At 38.4% G+C, this 21,232-nt stretch overlaps 1 protein-coding gene across 1 annotated transcript; it reads right to left on the bottom strand.

The window, feature by feature from the left end:
* Positions 1 to 622: 622 nt before the first annotated feature.
* On the bottom strand, positions 623 to 20,237 carry LOC116144767 (ABC transporter B family member 9-like). The gene is given in 17 exon segments (XM_031430200.1): positions 623 to 909; positions 912 to 1,131; positions 1,133 to 1,246; positions 1,336 to 1,402; positions 1,754 to 1,950; positions 2,041 to 2,304; positions 2,379 to 2,607; positions 2,690 to 2,960; positions 2,963 to 3,056; positions 3,059 to 3,387; positions 14,225 to 14,498; positions 14,670 to 15,220; positions 15,267 to 15,480; positions 15,588 to 15,811; positions 15,931 to 16,104; positions 18,612 to 18,666; positions 19,831 to 20,237. Coding segments are annotated over 17 exon segments (3,825 nt in total). The 5' UTR covers positions 20,092 to 20,237.
* Positions 20,238 to 21,232: the final 995 nt, after the last annotated feature.

Genomic DNA, 21,232 nt, shown 5'->3' with positions numbered 1-21,232 from the left:
ACATATAAAATATTTTTATAATAATTATTAATAATAAATCAAAATTACCATAATTTATAAACAATAATACTATACTTACAATGCTTTTCATATAAAGTGAGGTGGCAAAAAATGAATGGAAGAGTGAAACAAAAAGTCAAACTTATTAAATTCATTCTTTCATTTATTGTTTGTCACATAATTTTGTATGAAGATCTTTGTAAAATTTCTTTGTAAGTGTAGTATTAAACATTTATAAATATTAAAATAAAATATTTTTACAAAGCACATGAGCTTGCCCAAGGCACGACACGATATATAACAGGCCGTGCTGTAGGCCTTCAAATTTTGTGGGCTGACACGATACGACAAGGCACGAAACTATGCAGGCCTAGGCATGGCACGACCCACGACACGGTGGGCCTTGAATTTTTAGGCACGGCACGACAAGCCTTTAATTTTTAAGCACGGCATGACCCACCGCCATCTTTCCAGTTGCTCCCTTAGACATAATTAAGGCAGTTTGTAGAGATATCTTTAGCTAAAACTGTATCCTATGTGAATAAAATTTTAGTTCCAGGAAAATGGCACCTGAACTGGTGAGGCCATACCTTCAACTAGTCAATGGAATTTCTTCATAGTCTTATACAGCGGTCATGTGAAGGGCAACTGAGGACGCAAAAGCCCCGTCAGTGATTTTCATCAGCACCTGGTGTCGTCCTTCCTCTGCGATCGCACCATTCTTCACTACAGCTATTATGTCTGCATTTTTTATTGTGGTGAGGCGATGAGCAACAATTACAGTTGTTCTATTCACCATCACACTGTCTAATGCATTTTGAACTATTCGTTTCGACTCTGCGTCTAGTGCACTTGTCGCCTCATCAAGGAGAAGAATTTTCGGATTCTTAAGTATAGCCCTTGCTATGCAATCCTTTGCTTCTGCCCTCCTCGCTCGCCTACATTGGTGTCATCGCCATTTGGCAATGCAGCTATGAAGTTGTGTGCATTTGCTGCTTTTGTTGCTGCAATGATCTCGTCTTCAGTAGCATCTCCATGTTTGCCGTCGGCTATGTTCACGCGGAGGGTTTCATTGAAGAGTATTGGCTTTTGACTCGCTAAGCCCATCTGTTACCTCAACCAACTTATTTTGAACTTTTTTTATATCTACATTGTCAAAGAATATATGGCCAGAATCAGGATCATAAAATCTCTCTATAAGGCTTATTACAGTTCCACTACCACTCTCTCCAACAAGAGCTAAAGTCTGCACAGAGAATACCAGAGCTTAGAAAATGACTGATAATGTGTCAAACTAAATGTTCAATATATGTGTGTGATGCTGAAAAAGAATACCTTTCCAGAAGGGATGCTCAAGCACAGGTCTCGGAAAATTTGAACATCTGGCCTTGTTGGATATTTGTGTTAGTGTTTTGTAAATGCCGGTTGTCCAAAGAAAAGAGAGAGAATGAATAAAAACTGGACTACTTTTCATTAGACAGAAAACTGAATATAACATGCTGTTGTTCAATGTTCCAACTACTGTCAGAACTTTCACTTAATCTCAGCTAAACCACTCACTTCTAACAACTTCAAACAACTTCATTACAAAAATAAGCTGAGTCAACTAATTCAAAATTAACACTAAAATATACAGAAGGACTTAAGCTACTGAACTTCAGAAAAGCACCATGCACGTCCATCCACAGCAGCAAAACAGCTTCAACTTACAGCAAATCTTACTTCCAGCACAGCACCAATCTTCAACAATTTGAAACTGACATGTTCAAATAAAATATCACCTCGTATACTTGTTAGTGTCATTCCTTCATTGCTGCTCGAGTTAATTTTAGGATTGTTGTCAAGAATTTCATATATTGAAGTTACTGAATCCTTAGCTTTGTTGGTGTTTGGAGCCAAGCCAGTGGTTTCCGAGACACAGTTGGCTGCAATTGTCAATGCAAAGAAAACCTGCAAAAACCAATCTAAATCAGATTAACAACTCAAATGAATTCCTGTAAGGGTGAAAAAAGAGAAACAACAAATAGCTAAAACTTCAACCTTGAAAACTTCTCCGAATGTTGCTTTTCCATGGTGCACAACTATTGATCCAATGTAGAAGCAGAATGCATTTGAGCAGTGGAGAGCAAAGTAAGAAAAGCCAAAACCTCCACCACTTACAAGCCCTAGACGGGCTCCTTGTTTCATGGGGGCATCGCATTTCTTTTGGTACAAGTCCATCACCTTTTCTGTGCAGAATGAGGCAACAGTTCTAATGCTGCCAACAGCATCATTAGCCACTTGACTCGCTTCCTCATACATCAGCTGCATGTATATGTAAGACTATAAGCATAATTCACTCATTACACACAGTACAGAACACCCAAGAAAACACCAACCTTTGCGTTTGCACTGAAGTCCTTCAGAAACTTTGTTTGAAAGTATCTTTGAATTAACATCACTGGAGACACTGCTAAAATTATAAAAGCTAATATCCAGTTAGCGGTAAGGGCTATGACTAGCCCTTCTGTGATTGTTGCTATGTTCTGGACAATTAAGGCCAAGGTATCACCAACTAGACTTCGAACGGTAGAAGCATCAGTTGATAACCGTGCGCCAATCGCACCACTGAAAATTGAGGGTAAAAGGCATAGTTAGAGAAGCATAATTGTATTTCGGATGATATGAAAGTTACTATTGTTTAAATCACCTTGAATTTGCAGAGTCATCAAACCAACTGATTTGCTGGTGCACAACTTTCTCCAATGTCAAGGAACAAATTAATTGAATCAGTTTACCTCCAGCAACTCCAAAGAAGTAATTTTGTAACGGTATAGCTACTACAGTAGTAAAGCCCAAACTCAAGTACATAAGTGCCCAAAACCTGGAATCTTTCTGTAGTTGATTTGACGGTTCATAGAAAATTCTAATGGATGATGAGAGCAAGAGACCAAATGCAGGAAATATTAAACCATGTACACGGCACCTAGTGATCCAATCAACAAAACTGGAATCTCAGGTTTGTTCAGATAGGCCAGTCTCCTGATTGAAACTTTCTGTCGCTTCTCATTCCCATTGCAGATCTTTCAGCTCTCACCTCCCCATCTTCATTAGTCTCATACAAAGTAATAGTGCCAGGAAAATTATAGCTGAAACTGAAGGAGTGTCGGCTACCTGATGAACCTCCACTCCCTGATCTTCTACTTGATGAACCTCCACTCATCGATGTTCTTGTAGATACTCTGTGGCTCCTAGACCCTGTCATGATCTTTTCCATGTTATCAAAACTGGTATCTGACTTATCTGCATCAGTGGTTTGAGCATCTACACCTTCTTTAGCTCCTTCTTGCAGGCGAACCAACCCAGAGTAACCTCCCTTAGGATCTTGGATCAACTCCTCATGAGTTCCTAGAAATCAAATTTTAGAAACTGCAGAAGCAGGGTGAGAGTTTTGGAAATCTAAAAATGAAAAACAGGTTTATTGTTGCTACCTTTCTCCACGATTCTCCCCTGATGCACCACAGCGGTCATGTCATCATTTCTGATAGTTGTCAAGCGATGTGCAACAACCACAGTTGTCCGATTTGTCATAACTGTCTCCAGTGCATCTTGGACAATGCGTTCAGACTCCGCATCCAGCGCACTTGTAGGCTCGTCAACAAGAAGAATTCTCGGATTCTTTAATATGGCCCTTGCAATTGCAATTCTTTGATTTTGTCCACTAGATAGCTGAGTTCCATGCTCACCTACCATTGTGTCAAGCCTCTATTGAAAAAATGCTATCATGTCAATTACTTATTTGAATTAAAAAAAAAAAAAAAAGAAAAAAAAGCCTTGATTAATATGCTATAAGGTGGCTAGTGGTGAACGTAGCTCAAGCAAACTGGTGGTAATTTTTATAACTAGTTTTTACAGGAGGCTTTACCTGGGGAAGCTTGTCAATAAATTTTGCAGCATTAGCAAGCTCAATTGCAGTTCTAATCTCTTGATTAGTTGCATTTTCTTTCCCATATGCTATGTTCTCCTTTATACTGGTTGCAAATAGAATAGGTTCCTGACTAATTAGACCGATCTTCTCTCTTATCCATCTGAGCGACAGCTCCCTTAAATCAACACCATCTATAAGTACTTCACCAGAATCAGGATCATAGAATCTCTCCACGAGGCTGATGACTGTTGACTTGCCATTTCCACTTTGCCCGACTAAAGCTGTTGTTGTACTACTTCGAACATGCAACGAGGAGCCTGAAAAGATCTGCACTTCAGGTCTACCAGGGTATCTGAAATAAACATCTTTCAGTTCAATTTTGCCCTTAATGTTTTCTAGTGTTATCCGACTAGTGTCATAAGCATCAATGCTTGGTTTGCGTTTTATTGTTTCAAACATCTTATATGCAGCAGCTTGCCCTGCTGCAAATGCATTCATACTTAGTGATGTCTGACCCAATGACCTAAAGCAAAAAACCATGACAGGTGTTTAGATTGAGTTAACAGTCAGGTACAAAAATGATAGATATGCTTCAATGTTTGAAAGTTTTTGTCGGATAGTTTATTAATTGTTGTAGCTGATAAAATGGGTTTGCTTAGAACTCATGGAACTCACTCCCAAAAGCTAGTTCAAGGGGGGAGGGAGTCCAATCATATATATACATTATAACAGCTCACTAACTTGATAATATGGGACAAATTCAACTTCAATATCCTCCCTCCAACGGCTCTATACCATAATAAAGTGGGCTTGGGCTCACTCCCAAAAGTTAGCTCAAGAGAGGAGGGAACCCAACTACATATATACACTATAATAGTCCATCAACTTGGTGATGTGAGATAAATTTAACTTCAATAGTAGCAACATATAGCATTATAAGTACAGAATCAAATGTCATAATCACTTACATTCCTCCAAGCAAGATTGCCATTAGAACACTAATGTTAGTTCCTCCGTTATATCCTTTCTCAATGATCAATTTGGAGCCATACCACATGGCAAGTGCATAAGTGCCAAACATAAGGAGCATTTGTGTGCCAAGAGCTACGCCTGAGGCAAGCCCTTGTCGATTGGTGGCAGCATAGGCAAGTTGGAGCTTGCTGTTATACTTTTCTATCGCTTGCTTTTCCCCGGTGAAGGATGCAACCTGGTACAATTCAAAAAGAAAGTATGAAGGTTATCATACATATATAAATCAAGTTACATAACATAACATCATTGTCTTACTGTTCTAATGGCTCCAACTGTTTGCTCTACAACATTTCCTGCAACTGCATACGCAATTTGTCCACTGCTTGACATTTTTGTCAGCATCATTGACATGATTCCACCAACAATTACTACAGCAGGAATGCATGAAAGCAAAACTAGTGCTAGAAGCCATCCTATTATAAAGGCAATTACAAAGCCTCCCAAAAATGTTGAGATAAGTTGTATAAACTTCCCCACCTGTTACAAACTTCTCCATTAGGATCACATTCAACAGAGCAAGAAAACAAAAGGGTTTCAATCAAGTATGAAATATAGATAATCGATTATATAATTGTTCTCAATGTTTATCGTTTTACCTTTTCTCCCATGGCTTCTTGAATAAGGATTGTATCTCCAGACATTCTTCCAATGACTTCTCCTGTTGATGTTTCAGTGTTAAAGAAGGCTATGTCTTGTCTCAATATTGTTTTCAAGTACAAACCTCGAATTCTAGCAGCCTGTCTTTCTCCAGTTACCATCCAACATGACACCTCTGCAGTACACAATAATTTTATCAGAAAAAGCTTCCAATTTGCAAAAATAAAATAAAAGACAAACGATGATTTGCACTTACGTAGAAGTGAGGCTATGCCTGTGCCCACAGCCAAATACAAAAACTTCACTGCTATCTAAAAGTTCACCGGTGCAAAAATCCAACATATAGCATATATATGCATATGTGAAGAAATACTTTGTTTTACTTATTATTTCACAATGCAATGTACAATGAATTTATAGCAAAAAGAAAAGACTAATCTAGGAAGTAAATTGTTACATTCTTATTATAACTCATCTAATTCTTAATAGCTTTGATCCTAACCTAATATAGAAGATAGTCTTTAATGAGAATAATCCTATTCCCTATTTTACACTTCAACACTCCCCCTCAAGTTGAAGCATATAAGTCATATGCACCAAGCTTGTTACAAATAAAATCAACACGAGAACCCTTGAGAGACTTGGTGAGGATGTTTGCTAACTGGTCGTTGCAACTGACATAACTAGTTGCAATACACCCTGATAGAACTTTGTCTCGAACAAAGTGACAATCAATTTCTATAGGTTTAGTCCTCTCATGAAACACTGGATTTGAAGCAATATAAAGGGCAGCCTGATTATCACAGAGTAACTTCATTTGTGATACTTCGACGAATTTCAACTCTTGAATTAGTTGTTTTAACCAAACAAGCTCACAAGTGGCTAAGGCCATTGCACGATACTCTGCTTCAACACTTGACCTTGCAACAACCACTTGTTTCTTACTTTTCCATTAAACTAGGTTTCCTCCAACAAGAACACAAAAACCTGAGGTAGAACGTCTATTAGATGGAGAACCTGCCCAATTAGCATCTGAATATCCGACAATATGTGAATGGCCCTTATTTTCATACAGTAAGCCTCTACTTGGTGCTTTCTTCATATACCTTAAAATCCGGACAACTACATCCCAATGACTATCACATGGATTTTGAAGGAACTGACTTACAACATTGACAGAAAAGGAAATATCAGGTTGTGTGATAGTAAGATAGTTAAGTTTTCCAACAAGTCTTCGATACCTTCCAAGATCAGTAAGAGGCTCCCCCTTTCCATGTTAAAGTTTTAAATTAGGATCCATAGGAGAGTCTATTGGTCTGCAATCTGACATCCTTGTTTCCTCTAGAATATCCAATGCATACTTCCTCTGAGAAATAACAATACCAGATTTGGATTGAGCGACTTTTATGCCAAGAAAGTATTTGAGTAGCCCTAAGTCTTTCGTCTGAAAGTGTTTGAACAAGTGTTGCTTCAATTGTCCAATGCCATGTTGATCACTTCCTGTAATAACAATATCATTGACATAGACAACCAGATAGATACATTGCCCTGGTGATGTATGTCTATAGAAAACAGAGTGATCAGACTCACATCGAATCATACCAAACTCTTGGATAACTGTACTAAATTGTCCAAACCAAGCACGAAGAGACTGTTTTAGGCCATATAGAGAACGACAAAGTTTACATACCAAACCAGACCCCCCCTAAGCAACAAAACCAGGAGGTTGCTTCATATAAATATCTTCCTGAAGTTCACCATGAAGAAAAGCATTCTTAATATCCAATTGATGCATAGGCCAGTGTCGAATGGCAGCCATAGCAAAGAACAACCGGACGGAAGACATCTTAGCAATAGGAGAAAAAGTGTCAAAATAATCTGTACCATAGATCTAAGTATATCCCTTGGCCACCAAACAGGCTTTCAGCCGATCAACCTTACCATCTGGACCAACCTTTACAATGTAAATCCATCGACAACCAACAGTCGAATGGCCCGGAGGTAAGGAAACTAACTCCCAAGTATGATTATGATGCAAAACAGACATTTCTTCAACCATTACCTGACGCCACCTGGGGTAAGAAAGTGCCTCATGAACAGTGCAAGGAATAGAAACAGAAGAAATGGTGGATACAAAGGCATAATATGAAGGATATAAACAATGATAACTCAAAAAATTGTAGATGGGATGAGGGTTGCGTGTGGACCGCATACCTTTACGAATAGCAATGGGAAACTGATTAGCTTGAGACAAGACTGTGACATTGGAGGAATCGAGCACAGGACCTGCAGTGACAAGGGTCTCAGGAACAACAACAGGAACATCAGGATCACCTGTAAAAGGAACAAGACTATTGTCGACAGGAAGAGTGGTATTAGTAGTAGACTGAGGTACCGAAACAGACGAAGGTGGGAAAGCAATGTATGGAATTGGTAGAACATCTACTATCGGATCAGACTCTAATGTAGGATGAGGAAAAAATGGAGAAGAATCAAAGAACGTAACATCAGCAGAGATGAAGTAGCGATGTGTGGCGGGAGAATAACACTTATAGCCCTTCTAAAGACGTGAATACCCTAAGAAAATACACTTCGTAGACTTGGCTGACAGTTTATCCTAACCAGGAGAAAAAATGTGAACAAAATAGGTGCTCCCAAAGACACGTGGGGGAAGAGAAAATAATGGATGATCAGGGAATAATATGGAGTGTGGGACTTGGTCTTGTAAGACAGAAGAAGGCATGCAATTTATTAAGTAACAAGAGGTCAGAACAGCATTAGCCCAAAAACGAAAAGGGACGTGGCTATGTAAAAGAAGAGTGCGAGCAGTTTCAATGAGGTGTCTATTTTTACGCTCAGTAATGCCATTCTGTTGGGGACTATAAGCACAAGAAGACTAATGAAGAATTCCCTGAGATGACATGAATTTAGTAAAGGAATCAGAGAAATATTCACGAGCATTATCACTCCATAATATACGAATGGTAGTATTATGTTGAGTCTTAATTTCAGCACAAAATGATGAAAATATGGAAAATAATTCAGAACGAGATCGCATAAGAAATAACCAACTGCAACGGGAATAGTCATCAATAAAGGTAACAAAATATTTAAATCCCAAATTAGAGGTAACACGACAAGGACCCCACACATCTGAATGCACTAACTCAAAGGGGGACGCAGCCCGTTTATTGACACGCTTTGGAAAAGAACTACGAGTATGCTTTCCAAGCTGACACGACTCACAACTCAAGGACGATGATTTAGATAGACCTGGGATCATTTTCTAAAGTTTGGAAAGACTAGGATGGCCCAAACGATTATGAAGGAGATCCGGAGACTCGGAGACAGTGCATGCTGTAGATGGGATATGGAGATGATAGAGACCTTATGACTCACTTTTTGTGCCAATCATCAGTCCCATGTTGTGGTCCTGTATAACAACAGAGTCAGTATCAAAACGAATAGAGCAATTTAAAGAGCGTGTAAGTTTGCTGACAGACATGAGATTAAAGGGACAGTTGGGAATATAAAGCATAGAGTCTAATTCTAAGGAAGGGAGGGGTTTTGCACAACCAATAGCTTGAACATTGGCTTTAGACCCATTAGCTAAAGTAACAGGGGGTAAAGATGCAGTATTTGTAATCTGAGTAAGTAAACGAGGGTTACCAAAAATATGATCTGAGGCACCTAAATCCAGGACCCAAGGTCTTAGAGCGGAAGACTGAGTAAGCCAGGCAACTGAATTACCCGTTTGAGCGACAAAGGCAATGGATGAAGAAGACTACTTACTGGCTTGATACTATAAGTATTCATCATAATCAGTACCTATGAGAGTTAAGGAGGGCTGAACCTGCATTGTAGAGGACTTAGAATGAAGATCAGAGTGATCAGCGTGAGCAATATTAGCAGCTCGGGTAGGTTGACCATGTAACTTAAAACATTTCTCTCTGGTATGCCCCCACTGATGACAGTAACTACACTTGGGTCGATTTCCTCTGCCACCTCGATCGCCTTGTTCTCTTTTAGTAAAAGTGTGGGACTGAGAAACAAGAACTAAAGAGTCACCAGGGGAATGCACTATAGTAAGGGAAGAAACACGAAGTAATCTGGCAAACACTTCATCAAGCGAAGACACAGTAGATCCAGAAAGGATTTGATCTCGAACAGGTGTAAGATTTGGACCTAGAGCTGCAAGTGTCAGGACCATAAAGAACTTGTCTCGTTGAGCCAAATCTTCTGTCGCAGATTTACCAACTGGTAACAACAGATTGAATTCTGTCTTAAGGGAGACCATCTTACCAAGGAAGTCCAACATATTCATATCCTGTTGTTTGAGATGAACTAAGTTGGACACAACAGAATATAAACATTGAATGTCATTTGTACAGAGAAGTTTAGCCTCACTCCAAATATCAACACAAGTGCGGTAAGATTTGTAAATAGGGTGGAGGGGGGATCAATAGTTTGCCATAACATACTACACAACATAGCATCAATTTTAGTCCAGGAAGACTTATCTGATATAACATCGATAGCCTTGGTGGTCAAGTGATCCTCTAGACCTTGACCCATACACCATAATTCGACAGAGGCAGCCTAGGATGAATAATTAGCAATCCCAATTAATCTCTCAGTGGTGATGGGAGGGAGACATAAAAAAGAATAACCACTTGCATGCGAGTGAGAGGCTGATGAAGGGGGATCCATGAAGAAGGTTAGAGTGTCTTGAAGCTGACAGAAAAGCATAAGCTCACACTTGCCAGAAAAACAAAACGCTCGTCGAAAAAACAGATCGGAGTAGAAGCTGACAAAAATACCTTGAAGGGTTTTATCGGCGAGGTGGAGAGGAACAAGATGCTGGTGGCAGTGAGAGCTCACGCTCGCTGAAAAAGCAGATTGGAGCAGAGGCTGACAGAAACACGATTGGCGCGTGAGGGCGCATGTAGTGACGACCGAGGATGAAACCACTTGGGTTATGACGACGATGAGAAGACGATTAGTCTGGTGTGATTAGACCAGATCCTGATTGTTGCCAGAGAACAGTCGTCGGAAAAAAAAATTCCCGAGAAAGAGAGAAGAAAAAAAAATTTGGAATTTCAGAAACCAAGCTCTGATACCATGTGAAGAAATACTTTGTTTTTACTTATTATTTCACAATGCAATGTACAATGAATTTATAGCAAAAACAAAAGACTAATCTAGGAAGTAAATTGTTACATTCCTATTATAACTGATCTAATTCTTAATAGCTTTGATCCTAACCTAATATAGAAGATAGTCTTTAATGAAGAAGATAGTCTTTAATGAGAATAATCATATTTCCTATTTTACACTTCAACAATATATGACGAAATATGGAATGCCTTTTATTGATTTCCTTAAATCTCTACTAGCTGAAATTAAGCAGTAATTAGAGTTTCAATCAATCAACTTAATTCAAGTGATTGATTTGAACAATTACAAGGATTTTTTTGTATTTATTACTTTCTTTTTTTACATTTACAAAGATGTATAAATTAGCAATTGTACAAGCTTACAATATACTGAATATACAAATTTCTCCTCTCTTTCTCTTTTCTTGGGCATACTCTGGCAATGTTATTGTCTTGAACTGCTTCTCTTTATCCTGCTCTTTGTCTCTGTCTCAATTCCTTACATGGTATCAGAGCACAACTAACAGCTTCTGCTTGCCTTTCAACTCAGCTTCTTTCTCTTTGTCACTGCAAACAATCAAAAAACACCATTACCCTTTAGCATGGAACTCAACCCAAATACAACTACAACAAACCCAGACGGCCCAACTAACAGCCCAATCACCATAGACAGCCCACACAGCTCCGACCCAAACAACCAATCTCTACCTGCTACAACCCAAGCCCAAACAATTCAAAATAGGCCTGACCTAGCCCGTTATCCATATGGAATGTTGGGTTACAACCCAGATTTTTTTACCATTCAAGGCCTGACCCAGCCTCTCTTAGAATACTGGGTTATAACCCAGATTCTATTCCCACATCGGGTTCGGATCCAAATCCCTACCCCTACCCTTTTCGAATTATTCCAGCCGCCGGGAACAATCGCCTTGAACCAGGCAATATTCTCTTCTCATCGGTCTCCGATGGACCTGAATTAGTCTTTATCAAATAAACCATAACTGGATTTGACAACCATGCCTCCTGGTCTCATGATTTCCGGCGAGCCTTCATCACCAAAGACAAAGATCCATTTCTTGATGAGGCTTTTCAAACCATCGCCGCAACCTCATCTTCAATGCCATTGGAATCGTTGCAATATGTTGGTCCGATCATGGATCAGCAATTGCCTTTCGTTAGAGGTTGCGACTAGGCTCCCACCAACAGAAATGGCTGCCGAAATCTGGGCTAACACCAAGGAGATGTATGGGAAGCTCAATCTTGCCAAAATTTTCACTCTCTGGCAGCGCCTCATCGAACTCAAGCAAGGGAACAACTCGGTCACCACTTATTTCAATCGGCTTTCTGCCGTTTGGAACGAGTTAGACGCTACCGAAGAAACACTTGAGGGGTCACTAGAAACACTCAATCAGTACCACAGAATGCAAGATCACGACCGATTGTCACATTTTTTGCTCAGATTAAATGACAGTTTTCTCTCTTTCAGGAAACAAGTACTGGCCATGTCTCCACCACCATTTCTTTACCGGAGTTTTCAACTGGCGATGCAAGATGAAAGCCAATGCTAGTTGAACTCCAACAGAACATTACTGGATTCAATGGCGTTGGCAGGGTTGAGAGAGAATGGGGATTCACAATGGCTATGGCACAATGAAGGTGAAAAACTTTCTCTTATATATGACGAGATGAAGGGCTCAAATTCAATCTTGAGATCTGACGGCCAGAAACTCATCATGTTTTTAAACGCATCTCACAGTTCCAATTGTGCCACATCACGCAATGGGTCAAACAGGTTAACTTCTTGGTCAAATAGGTTAACTGGATCTGGAAATGGGTCAAACGGGTCTGGATCAGGGTCAAACGGATCGGGAAATTCAAGATCCAATAAAAATCGATTATATTGTGATTATTGCAAAAGAAGAAATCATGATCAGGACCATTGTTGGAGATTACATGGTCGTCCGGATTCCAACAACAAGGACAGAAATGGTCATTCTTCTTCTTTCCAAGTTTCTCTTGGAAATCAGTCAGCACCTACTCTCAATCCGGAACAATATAATCAATTGCTCTAATCACTGAGCAATGCCCCATTGCTCCCACCGCATCTTACGTAGGTACCTCTTACTGTTTTAATGTACTCACAACTAATATATGGATTATTGATTCAGGGGCTAGTGATCACATTATTTGTCACCCAAATTTTTTTACCACTATTTCCACTACCTCATCCACTTCTATTTGTATGTTGAACGAAAATATCACCCCAGCTACTCATATAGGAGCCGTCCACTTATCTGCCACTTTATCACTTAAAAATGTGTTATGTGTTCTTGCATTTCATTTTAATCTCATCTCAGTATCCAAAATATGTGAAGACAATAGTTGCACTATAGAATTTTGTCCTAACACATGTAAATTTTAGGACCCTTCCACTAGGAAATTGATGGGCTTGGGTAAAGTCAATAGAGGTCTATACTATTGGGCACCTACTGAGTCTCTTAAAAGTTTTCCTACTTGTGGTCGAAATAAAATTTCCCATTGTAATACGATGATTAATAAAAATTCCTTTATTCTTCATCAGCGATTAGATCACACTGCAACTATCCCTCACCCTCAGTGTCCTATATGTCGATTGGCTAAACAAGCCCGCATTACTTTTCCGCATATCATTTCCACTACAACCCAACCTTTTGCTTTAATCCATCTTGATATTTGGGGGCCTTACCATACCCCAAATCATGATGGATCTAGATTTTTTCTCACTATTGTCGATGACTTTTCCCGGGGTACATGAACATTCCTCATGCAATCCAAATCTCAAACACTTACAGAATTTCTTGTCCATGGTCACCACCCAGTTTCGTATTTCTGTACAAAGAGTTAGAACCGACAATGCTAGGGAGTTCTTTAATTATAATTGTTCATCTCTATTTTTATCTCTTGGCATTCTGCATGAAAGCTCTTGCATATATACACCACAACAAAATGGGGTTGTCGAAAGAAAACACCATCATCTACTTGAAGTAGCCGTTGCCCTCAAACACCAAGCCCACATACCTGTTTCTTTTTGGGGGCGATTGTGTGATCACAACCTCATACCTAGTCAATCGCATGCCAACCAGAGTTCTTCATGGTAAGACTCCTTATGAGATACTGTTCAAGAAGCCACCAGCTTTTGACCACCTCCGAGTTTTTGGTTGCCTTTATTATGTTGCCACCCTTGGCTCCCATGACAAGTTTGGTACCCGGGCCACCCGCTGTATATTTATGGGATATCCTATGCTTCAGAAAGGTTACAGGCTATATGATCCAGTTGAAAACAAGTTCCTGACCTCTAGAGATGTTGTGTTTCATGAAGACACTTTTCCATTTGCCATAGATAACATTCTTGCAGGCGAACCAGCTGGGAGTAAGCCCCCTCAGGATCTTGGATTAATTCCTCATGAGTTCCTATGAATCAAATTTTAGAAATGTTAGTAGTCTGGTGAACATTTTAAAAATCTGACAATGAAAGGAGGTTTCTTGTTGCTACCTTTCTCCGCGATTTTCCCCTGATGCACCACTGCGATCATGTCGGCATTTCTGATAGTTGTCAAGCTATGTGCAACAACCACAGTTGTCCGATTTGTCATAATTTTATCCAGTGCATCTTGGACAATGCGTTCAGACTCAGCATCCAGGGCACTTGTAGCCTCATCAAGAAGAAGAATTCTTGGATTCTTTAAAATGGCCCTTGCAATTGCAATTCGTTGCTTTTGTCCACCAGATAGTTGAGTTCCATGCTCACCTCCCATTGTATCAAGCCCCTATTGACAAAAAGCTATCTCGTTAATTACTCTTTTGAAGCATTAATTAAATAAAAATAAAAATAAAAGGCAAAAGCCTTGACTAAGATGCTGTAAAGTGTCTAGTGGTAAATGTAGTTCAAGCAAACAGGTGGTAATTTTAATAACACTAGTTTTTACAGGAAGCTTTACCTGGGGTAGCTTGTCAATAAATTTTGCAGCATTAGCAAGCTCATTTGCTGTTCTAATCTCTTGATTAGTTGCATTTCCTTTCCCATATGCTATGTTCTCCTTTATACTGGTTGCAAATAGGATGGGTTCCTGACTAACTAGACCAATCTTCTCCCTTATCCATCTGAGCTGCAACTTCTTTAAATCAACACCATCTATAAGTACTTCACCAGCTTCAGGATCATAGAATCTCTCCAGAAGGCTGATAACTGTTGACTTGCCACTTCCACTTTGCCCAACTAAAGCTGCTGTTGTACCACTTGGAACATGCAATGAGAAGCCTTAAAAGATCTGCACCTCGGGTCTAGCAGGGTATCTAAAATAAATATCTTTCAGTTCAATATCACCCTCAATGTTGTCCAATGTTATCCCACTGGTGTCATATGGATCGATGCTTGGTTTGCGTTTTATTGTTTCAAACATCTTATATGCAGCAGCTTGTCCTGCTGCAAATGCATTCACACTGGGGGATGTCTGACCCAATGACCTGTTACAAAAGACCGCAACAAATGCTGAGATTGACCAATGATTATTTACAGGGTGAGATGTCATAATCACTTACAGTAATGACTATTTCTCCATTATATCCTTTCTCAATGATCAATTTGGATCCATACCATACGGCAAGTCCATAAGTGCCAAAGATAATGAGCATAAGTAAACCAAGTCCGATGCCTGAGGCCAGCCCTTGATGAGCGGTAGCAGCGTAAGCGACTTGGAGCTTCCTATTGTACTTTTCTATCGCTCGCTTCTCCCCGGTGAAGGATGCAACCTGGTTGAATTCAAAAATAAGTATGCAAGCTGTCATTTAGAGAAAAAAATTAAAAAACATTGTATAAACATAAACTAAGATGCATAATATTGATCAATGTATCTTACTGTTCTAATGGCTCCAACTGTTTGCTCCACAACATTTCCTGCATCTGCATACGCAATTTGTCCGCGGCTTGACATTTTGGACATCATCATTGACATGATTCCACCAACAATTACTACAGCAGGAATGCATGAAAGCAAAACGAGTGCTAGAAGCCATCCTTTTATAAAGGCAATTACAAAGCCTCCCAAAAATGTTGAGATAAGTTGTATAAACTTCCCCACTTGTTACAAACTTCTCCATTAGGATCACATTCAACAGAGCAAGAAAACAAAAGGGTTTCAATCAAGTATGAAATATAGATAATCGATTATATAATTGTTCTCAATGTTTATAGTTTTACCTTTTCTCCCATGGCTTCTTGAATAAGGATTGTATCTCCAGACATTCTCCCATTGACTTCTCCAGTTGATGTTTCAGTGTCAAAGAAGGCGATGTCTTTTCTCAATATTGTTTTCAAGTACAAACCTCGAATTCTAGCAGCCTGTCTTTCTCCAGTTACCATCCAACATGACACCTCTGCAATACACAACAAATGCTAACAATTATTTACAGGGATTAAGATCATCTCCTGATTTGAGATTTTATTTGAACATATACAATTATAATCGGTAATTATGGAAAGCATACATACAGTCATGAAATTCTTCAAAATTCAATTAAGTTTAGATCATAAAAGTTAAATTTTGTTTAATTGAAAAGCACGTGAAGAAAGGTAAGTTTCATATATGGTAAATTTAAAGCTCTTACTCATATAATTTATGATTGAATTTAAGCTAGATTCCATAAAAGTAGCAATCTAATAAATAAACTGATTTTGTCATTTTGATATAACATTAAAAAGAGTAAACGACTTTTTTCCACCTAAGGTTTGCCTTAATGACACTTTACCACCCAAAGTTGATATTTCGTTACGACCCAAAGTTTTAAAGCCGATTCTGGCCGATTATTGCCGCAAAAATTCTTTTTCTTCACCACCATTTGAACCTTCGGTCTTCTCTCTACAAAACCCTTTTCACTCCGGCACCTGATTTTTCGTCAATTTTGAACTACCACAAAGCTAAGGTTTCCTATTTCTTAGTTGATTTCCGACTGATTCCGGTGGCGAATATTCAATCGGTCACCATCATTCGATCCACTAACCTTCACGATACAAAACCTCTCTTACCTTGGCTTTTGGTAACTCGTTGAACTTCGATTAAGATCCACCAACTCTATTATACAAAACCCCTCTTACCTTGGCTTTTGGTAACTCGCTGAACTTCGATTAAGAAACTAAAGTGTATTTTGGATATTAACGAAACATAAATTTTAGGTGAAAAAATGGTATTTTGAAACTTTTTTAATGAGACGGTATTATCAAGGCACACCGTAGGTGGGAAAAATTCGTTTACTCCATTTAAAATGGGCCGAGAAGGCAAATGGTGGGTGATAGTAGGATGATGGTTGGTCACTTCATAAACATAGTTAAGTTTCATGCGTATGCTTAACTTAAAAGACAGTGCATTATTAAACTCCAATTACCCAGAAAAAAAGCTTAAACTTATGCAAAAATAAATTAAAAATTTAATGAAAAAAAAAAAAAAGAAAAGTCATCTGCACTTACGTAAAAATGAAGCTATGCCTGTGCCCACAGCCAAATACAGAAACTTTACTGCTATCTGAAAACCATAGGGCCAAAAATCCAAAATTTAGCATATATAATTTGCATCAAATAATCTTAATTTACAACATGGTAATTAAATATAATCTACTGAATATAATTCAGGATTAATGGTAACACATCTTCCGTANTTGTCTCAATATTGTTTTCAAGTACAAACCTCGAATTCTAGCAGCCTGTCTTTCTCCAGTTACCATCCAACATGACACCTCTGCAATACACAACAAATGCTAACAATTATTTACAGGGATTAAGATCATCTCCTGATTTGAGATTTTATTTGAACATCTACAATTATAATCGGTAATTATGAAGAGCATACACAAAGTCATGAAATTCTTCAAAATTCAATTAAGTTTAGATCATACAAGTTAAATTTTGTTTAATTGAAAAGCACGTGAAGAAAGGTAAGTTTCATATATGGTAAATTTAAAGCTCTTACTCATATAATTTATGATTGAATTTAAGCTAGATTCCATAAAAGTAGCAATCTAATAAATAAACTGATTTGGTCATTTTGATATAACATTTAAAAGAGTAAACGACTTTTTTCCCCCTAAGGTTTGCCTTAATGACACTTTACCGTCCAAAGTTGATATTTCGTTACTACCCAAAGTTTTGTAGCCAATTCTAGCCGATTATTACGGCAAAAATTCTTTTTCTTCACCACCATTTGAACCTTCGGTATTCTCTCTACAAAACCCTTCTCACTCCGGCACCTAATTTTTCGTCAATTTTCAACCATCACAAAGCTAGGGTTTCCTATTTCTTAGTTGATTTCCGACTGATTCTGGTGGTGAATATTCAATCGGTCACCACTATTCGATCCACTAACCTCCACGATACAAAACCTCTCTTACCTTGGCTTTTGGTAACTCACTGAAGCTCGACTAAGATCCACCGACTCCATTATACAAAACCTCTCTTACCTTGGCTTTTGGTAACTCGCTGAACTTCAACTAAGATCCATCAACTCTATTATACAAAAACCCTCTTACCTTAGCTTTTGGTAACTCGTTGAACTCCGATTAAGAAACTAAAGTGTATTTTGGATATTAATGGAACATAAACTTTAGGTGAAAAAATGGTATTTTGAAACTTTTTGAATGAGAAGGTGTTATCAAGGCACACCGTAGGTGGGAAAAATTCGTTTACTCCATTTAAAATGGGCCAAGAAGGCAAATGGTCGGTGATAATAGGATGATGGTTGGTTACTTCATAAACATTAGTTAAGTTTCATGTGTAAACTTAACTTAAAAGACTGTGCATTATTAAACTCGAACTACCCAGAAAAAAAGCTTAAACTTATGCAAAAATAAATTAAAAATTTATTGGAAAAAAAAAAAAAATCATCTGCACTTACGTAAAAATGAAGCTATGCCTGTGCCGACAGCCAAATACAGAAACTTTACTGCTATCTGAAAACCATAGGGCCAAAAATCCAAAATTTAGCATATATAATTTGCATCAAATAATCTTAATTTACAACATGGTAATTAAATATAATCTACTGAATATAATTCAGGATTAATGGTAACACATCTTCCGTAAAACAAAGGGTAAATACTGTATATTTAAACAGTTGAAAATACATAAATATGTATTTAATGAATATGCAAAGCTAGAGTAATCTTGAGTTCTTGACTGTTAAAAGTGGAAGAGTATAATATAGTGGGCAGCCTAATGAATTATTTTTTTTCAACTATAATATAGCCATTAAATGAAAGTTGAAATTTTCCTATTAAATGGACCCGTCTTCTTCTTCTAATTATAATTCAACACTACAGATGGCATTATTATGTGGTCCAGTAGAAAAACAGCGATGGAGAGAGAGCATGCAGTCCATCTAAATAGTAAATTCACAGATAACATCATAATTCATAAATAGGCGGCGGGAACGAGGGAGAAAAGTTTCGAAATAATCGATTTGAAGAATGAAAGCCAGGAAGGCCACCCACTAATTGGGTTGCTTACTTTGCAAAGTCAGTTATGACTTGTGATCATCGTCGCTCTCTCCATCTTTGAAAGTGTAGACAATGCCGTTTTTCATTTTTCCGCAGACCCCCTTGGATATTTTGTTTTCACTTTTGTGTCCTTTATCTTCCCACAGGGAACTCAAATGTTTATAATTCTTCTTCTTCTCCTTCTTCTCCTTCTTCTAATTATAATTCAACACTACAGATGGCGACTTATATTAATATAGTTGTCATTTTGAAATCGGGTTGTCAACCATTATTATTATCATTTCACTTTCACCTCCAAAAAGCTTAACCCAAATCTTGGATGCTATTCAACCATGTGTTCATAACCCTAGCTAGTCTCCTGTATTCACATGGATGCCCATGCCAATAATTTCCACCATTAAACTTTACTAGATTCACTTCTAATTTAAGAATCAATATTGCTTGAAAGTTAAGTCGGAATATATATATGTATATATACAAAGTGAAAGCAACTGTTTTGCTCTAATCACAACCCTAATTAAGTTCTGTTTTAAACAGGAAAAGAATCAGGCGGAAATGAAGGGAGCGTAAAGTGAATGTGAATTTGAATGGGGGAGTTCAGTTCAGTAGTTCACCCACCTTTGAAACTTCATGAACAACATTGGAACGATTGGTGGCGCCAAAGGAGTTGATGAGTTGGCCAAAAATAAGAGTCATGAACGACTGGCTGAGTCCATTAGCAATGGCAGAAGCGGTTCCCACCACCATCAAAACGATATCCTTTTTGTCAGCAAACGCAAACAACTTATAGAATGCCACCTTCTGTGTAGTCTCCTCCGATCCTTTCTTCTTATATCCATTCCCATTAACACTACCTGACGGTCCTCCACTTTCCGTCATTATTATTCTCTCCCAATAGATCAATATCCGTCAGCTCTCTGTGAATCAAACTGTTGAAGGTTGATGCTGTGCTGGAAGTATATTTTGCTGGAACCAAAAGTTTGAAGCTGTTTTTGATGCAACCAAAGTGACGTGCATGGTGCTGTTTTGAGTGCAGTAGTTTAGGCTTAAGTTGTCAACTTGTGTGTTAAATTTGACTTAGGTAACTCAGCTTATTTTGAGGTTTTGTGTCTCTAATGTGTAATGTAGTTGTTGGATTTTATGGATTAGCTGGGTTTGTGTAAAAGACTTACTGACAGTGGTTGTAACAGTAAGCAAAAGCATGTTATATTCAGTTCTTGTTTGTTAATGAAAGTAGATTAGTTCTCTTCAGTTCTCCTTTTCTTTGCACATCCGGCATAAGCTTAAACACCAACATGGTATCAGAGATGGATTAACAAACCATCATCTAACAAATTCACTCAAAAAAAAAAAAAAAAATCTTGAATCACCATCAAACTTCAACCCTCCGAACAACTCTGTCCAAAACAGCAACCTGGTTTCCATGGCAACTCAGTCGATTTCTCTCTCACCTCTAGTGTTTAATGGGGACCAATATCATATTTAGGCTATTAGAATGAGAGCCTATCTAAGAGGACACAGTATGTGGAAGAAGAAAAACAGCCACCGCAGCTTGGTCCAAACCCCACCCTGAATCAAATGAGGATGTATGAGGAAGAGATGTCAAAAGCTCCAAGAGCTCTATCTCATATACACTCTACAATAACAGACCTTGTATTTACAAGGATAATGGCGTGTGAAACTGCAAAGGAAGCTTGGGATAAACTGAGGGAGGAGTTCATGGGAAGTGATACAACCAGAAATATGCAAGTTATGAACTTGCGGAGAGAGTTCGAAATGCTAAGAATGCAAGAGGTAGGGAAAGTAAAAGAGTATGTAGACAGGCTTATGAGTGTGGTGAACAAGATTAGACTGTTGGGAGTTGAGATGAGTGACAAGATGATAGTTGAGAAAGTGTTAGTCAGCCTACCCAAAAGGTTTGAGTCCAAGATATCTTCCTTCGAAGATTCAAAGGACCTCTCCCAAATCAGCCTCACCGAATTGGTCCATGCCCTACAGGCTCAAGAACACAGAAGATTGA

The sequence above is a fragment of the Pistacia vera genome, unplaced genomic scaffold, assembly GCF_008641045.1.
Source record: "Pistacia vera cultivar Batoury unplaced genomic scaffold, PisVer_v2 Contig455, whole genome shotgun sequence".
Lineage (NCBI taxonomy): Eukaryota > Viridiplantae > Streptophyta > Magnoliopsida > Sapindales > Anacardiaceae > Pistacia > Pistacia vera.
Note: the sequence above shows the minus strand (reverse complement) of the source record. Positions and strands in the feature narration are given on the sequence as shown.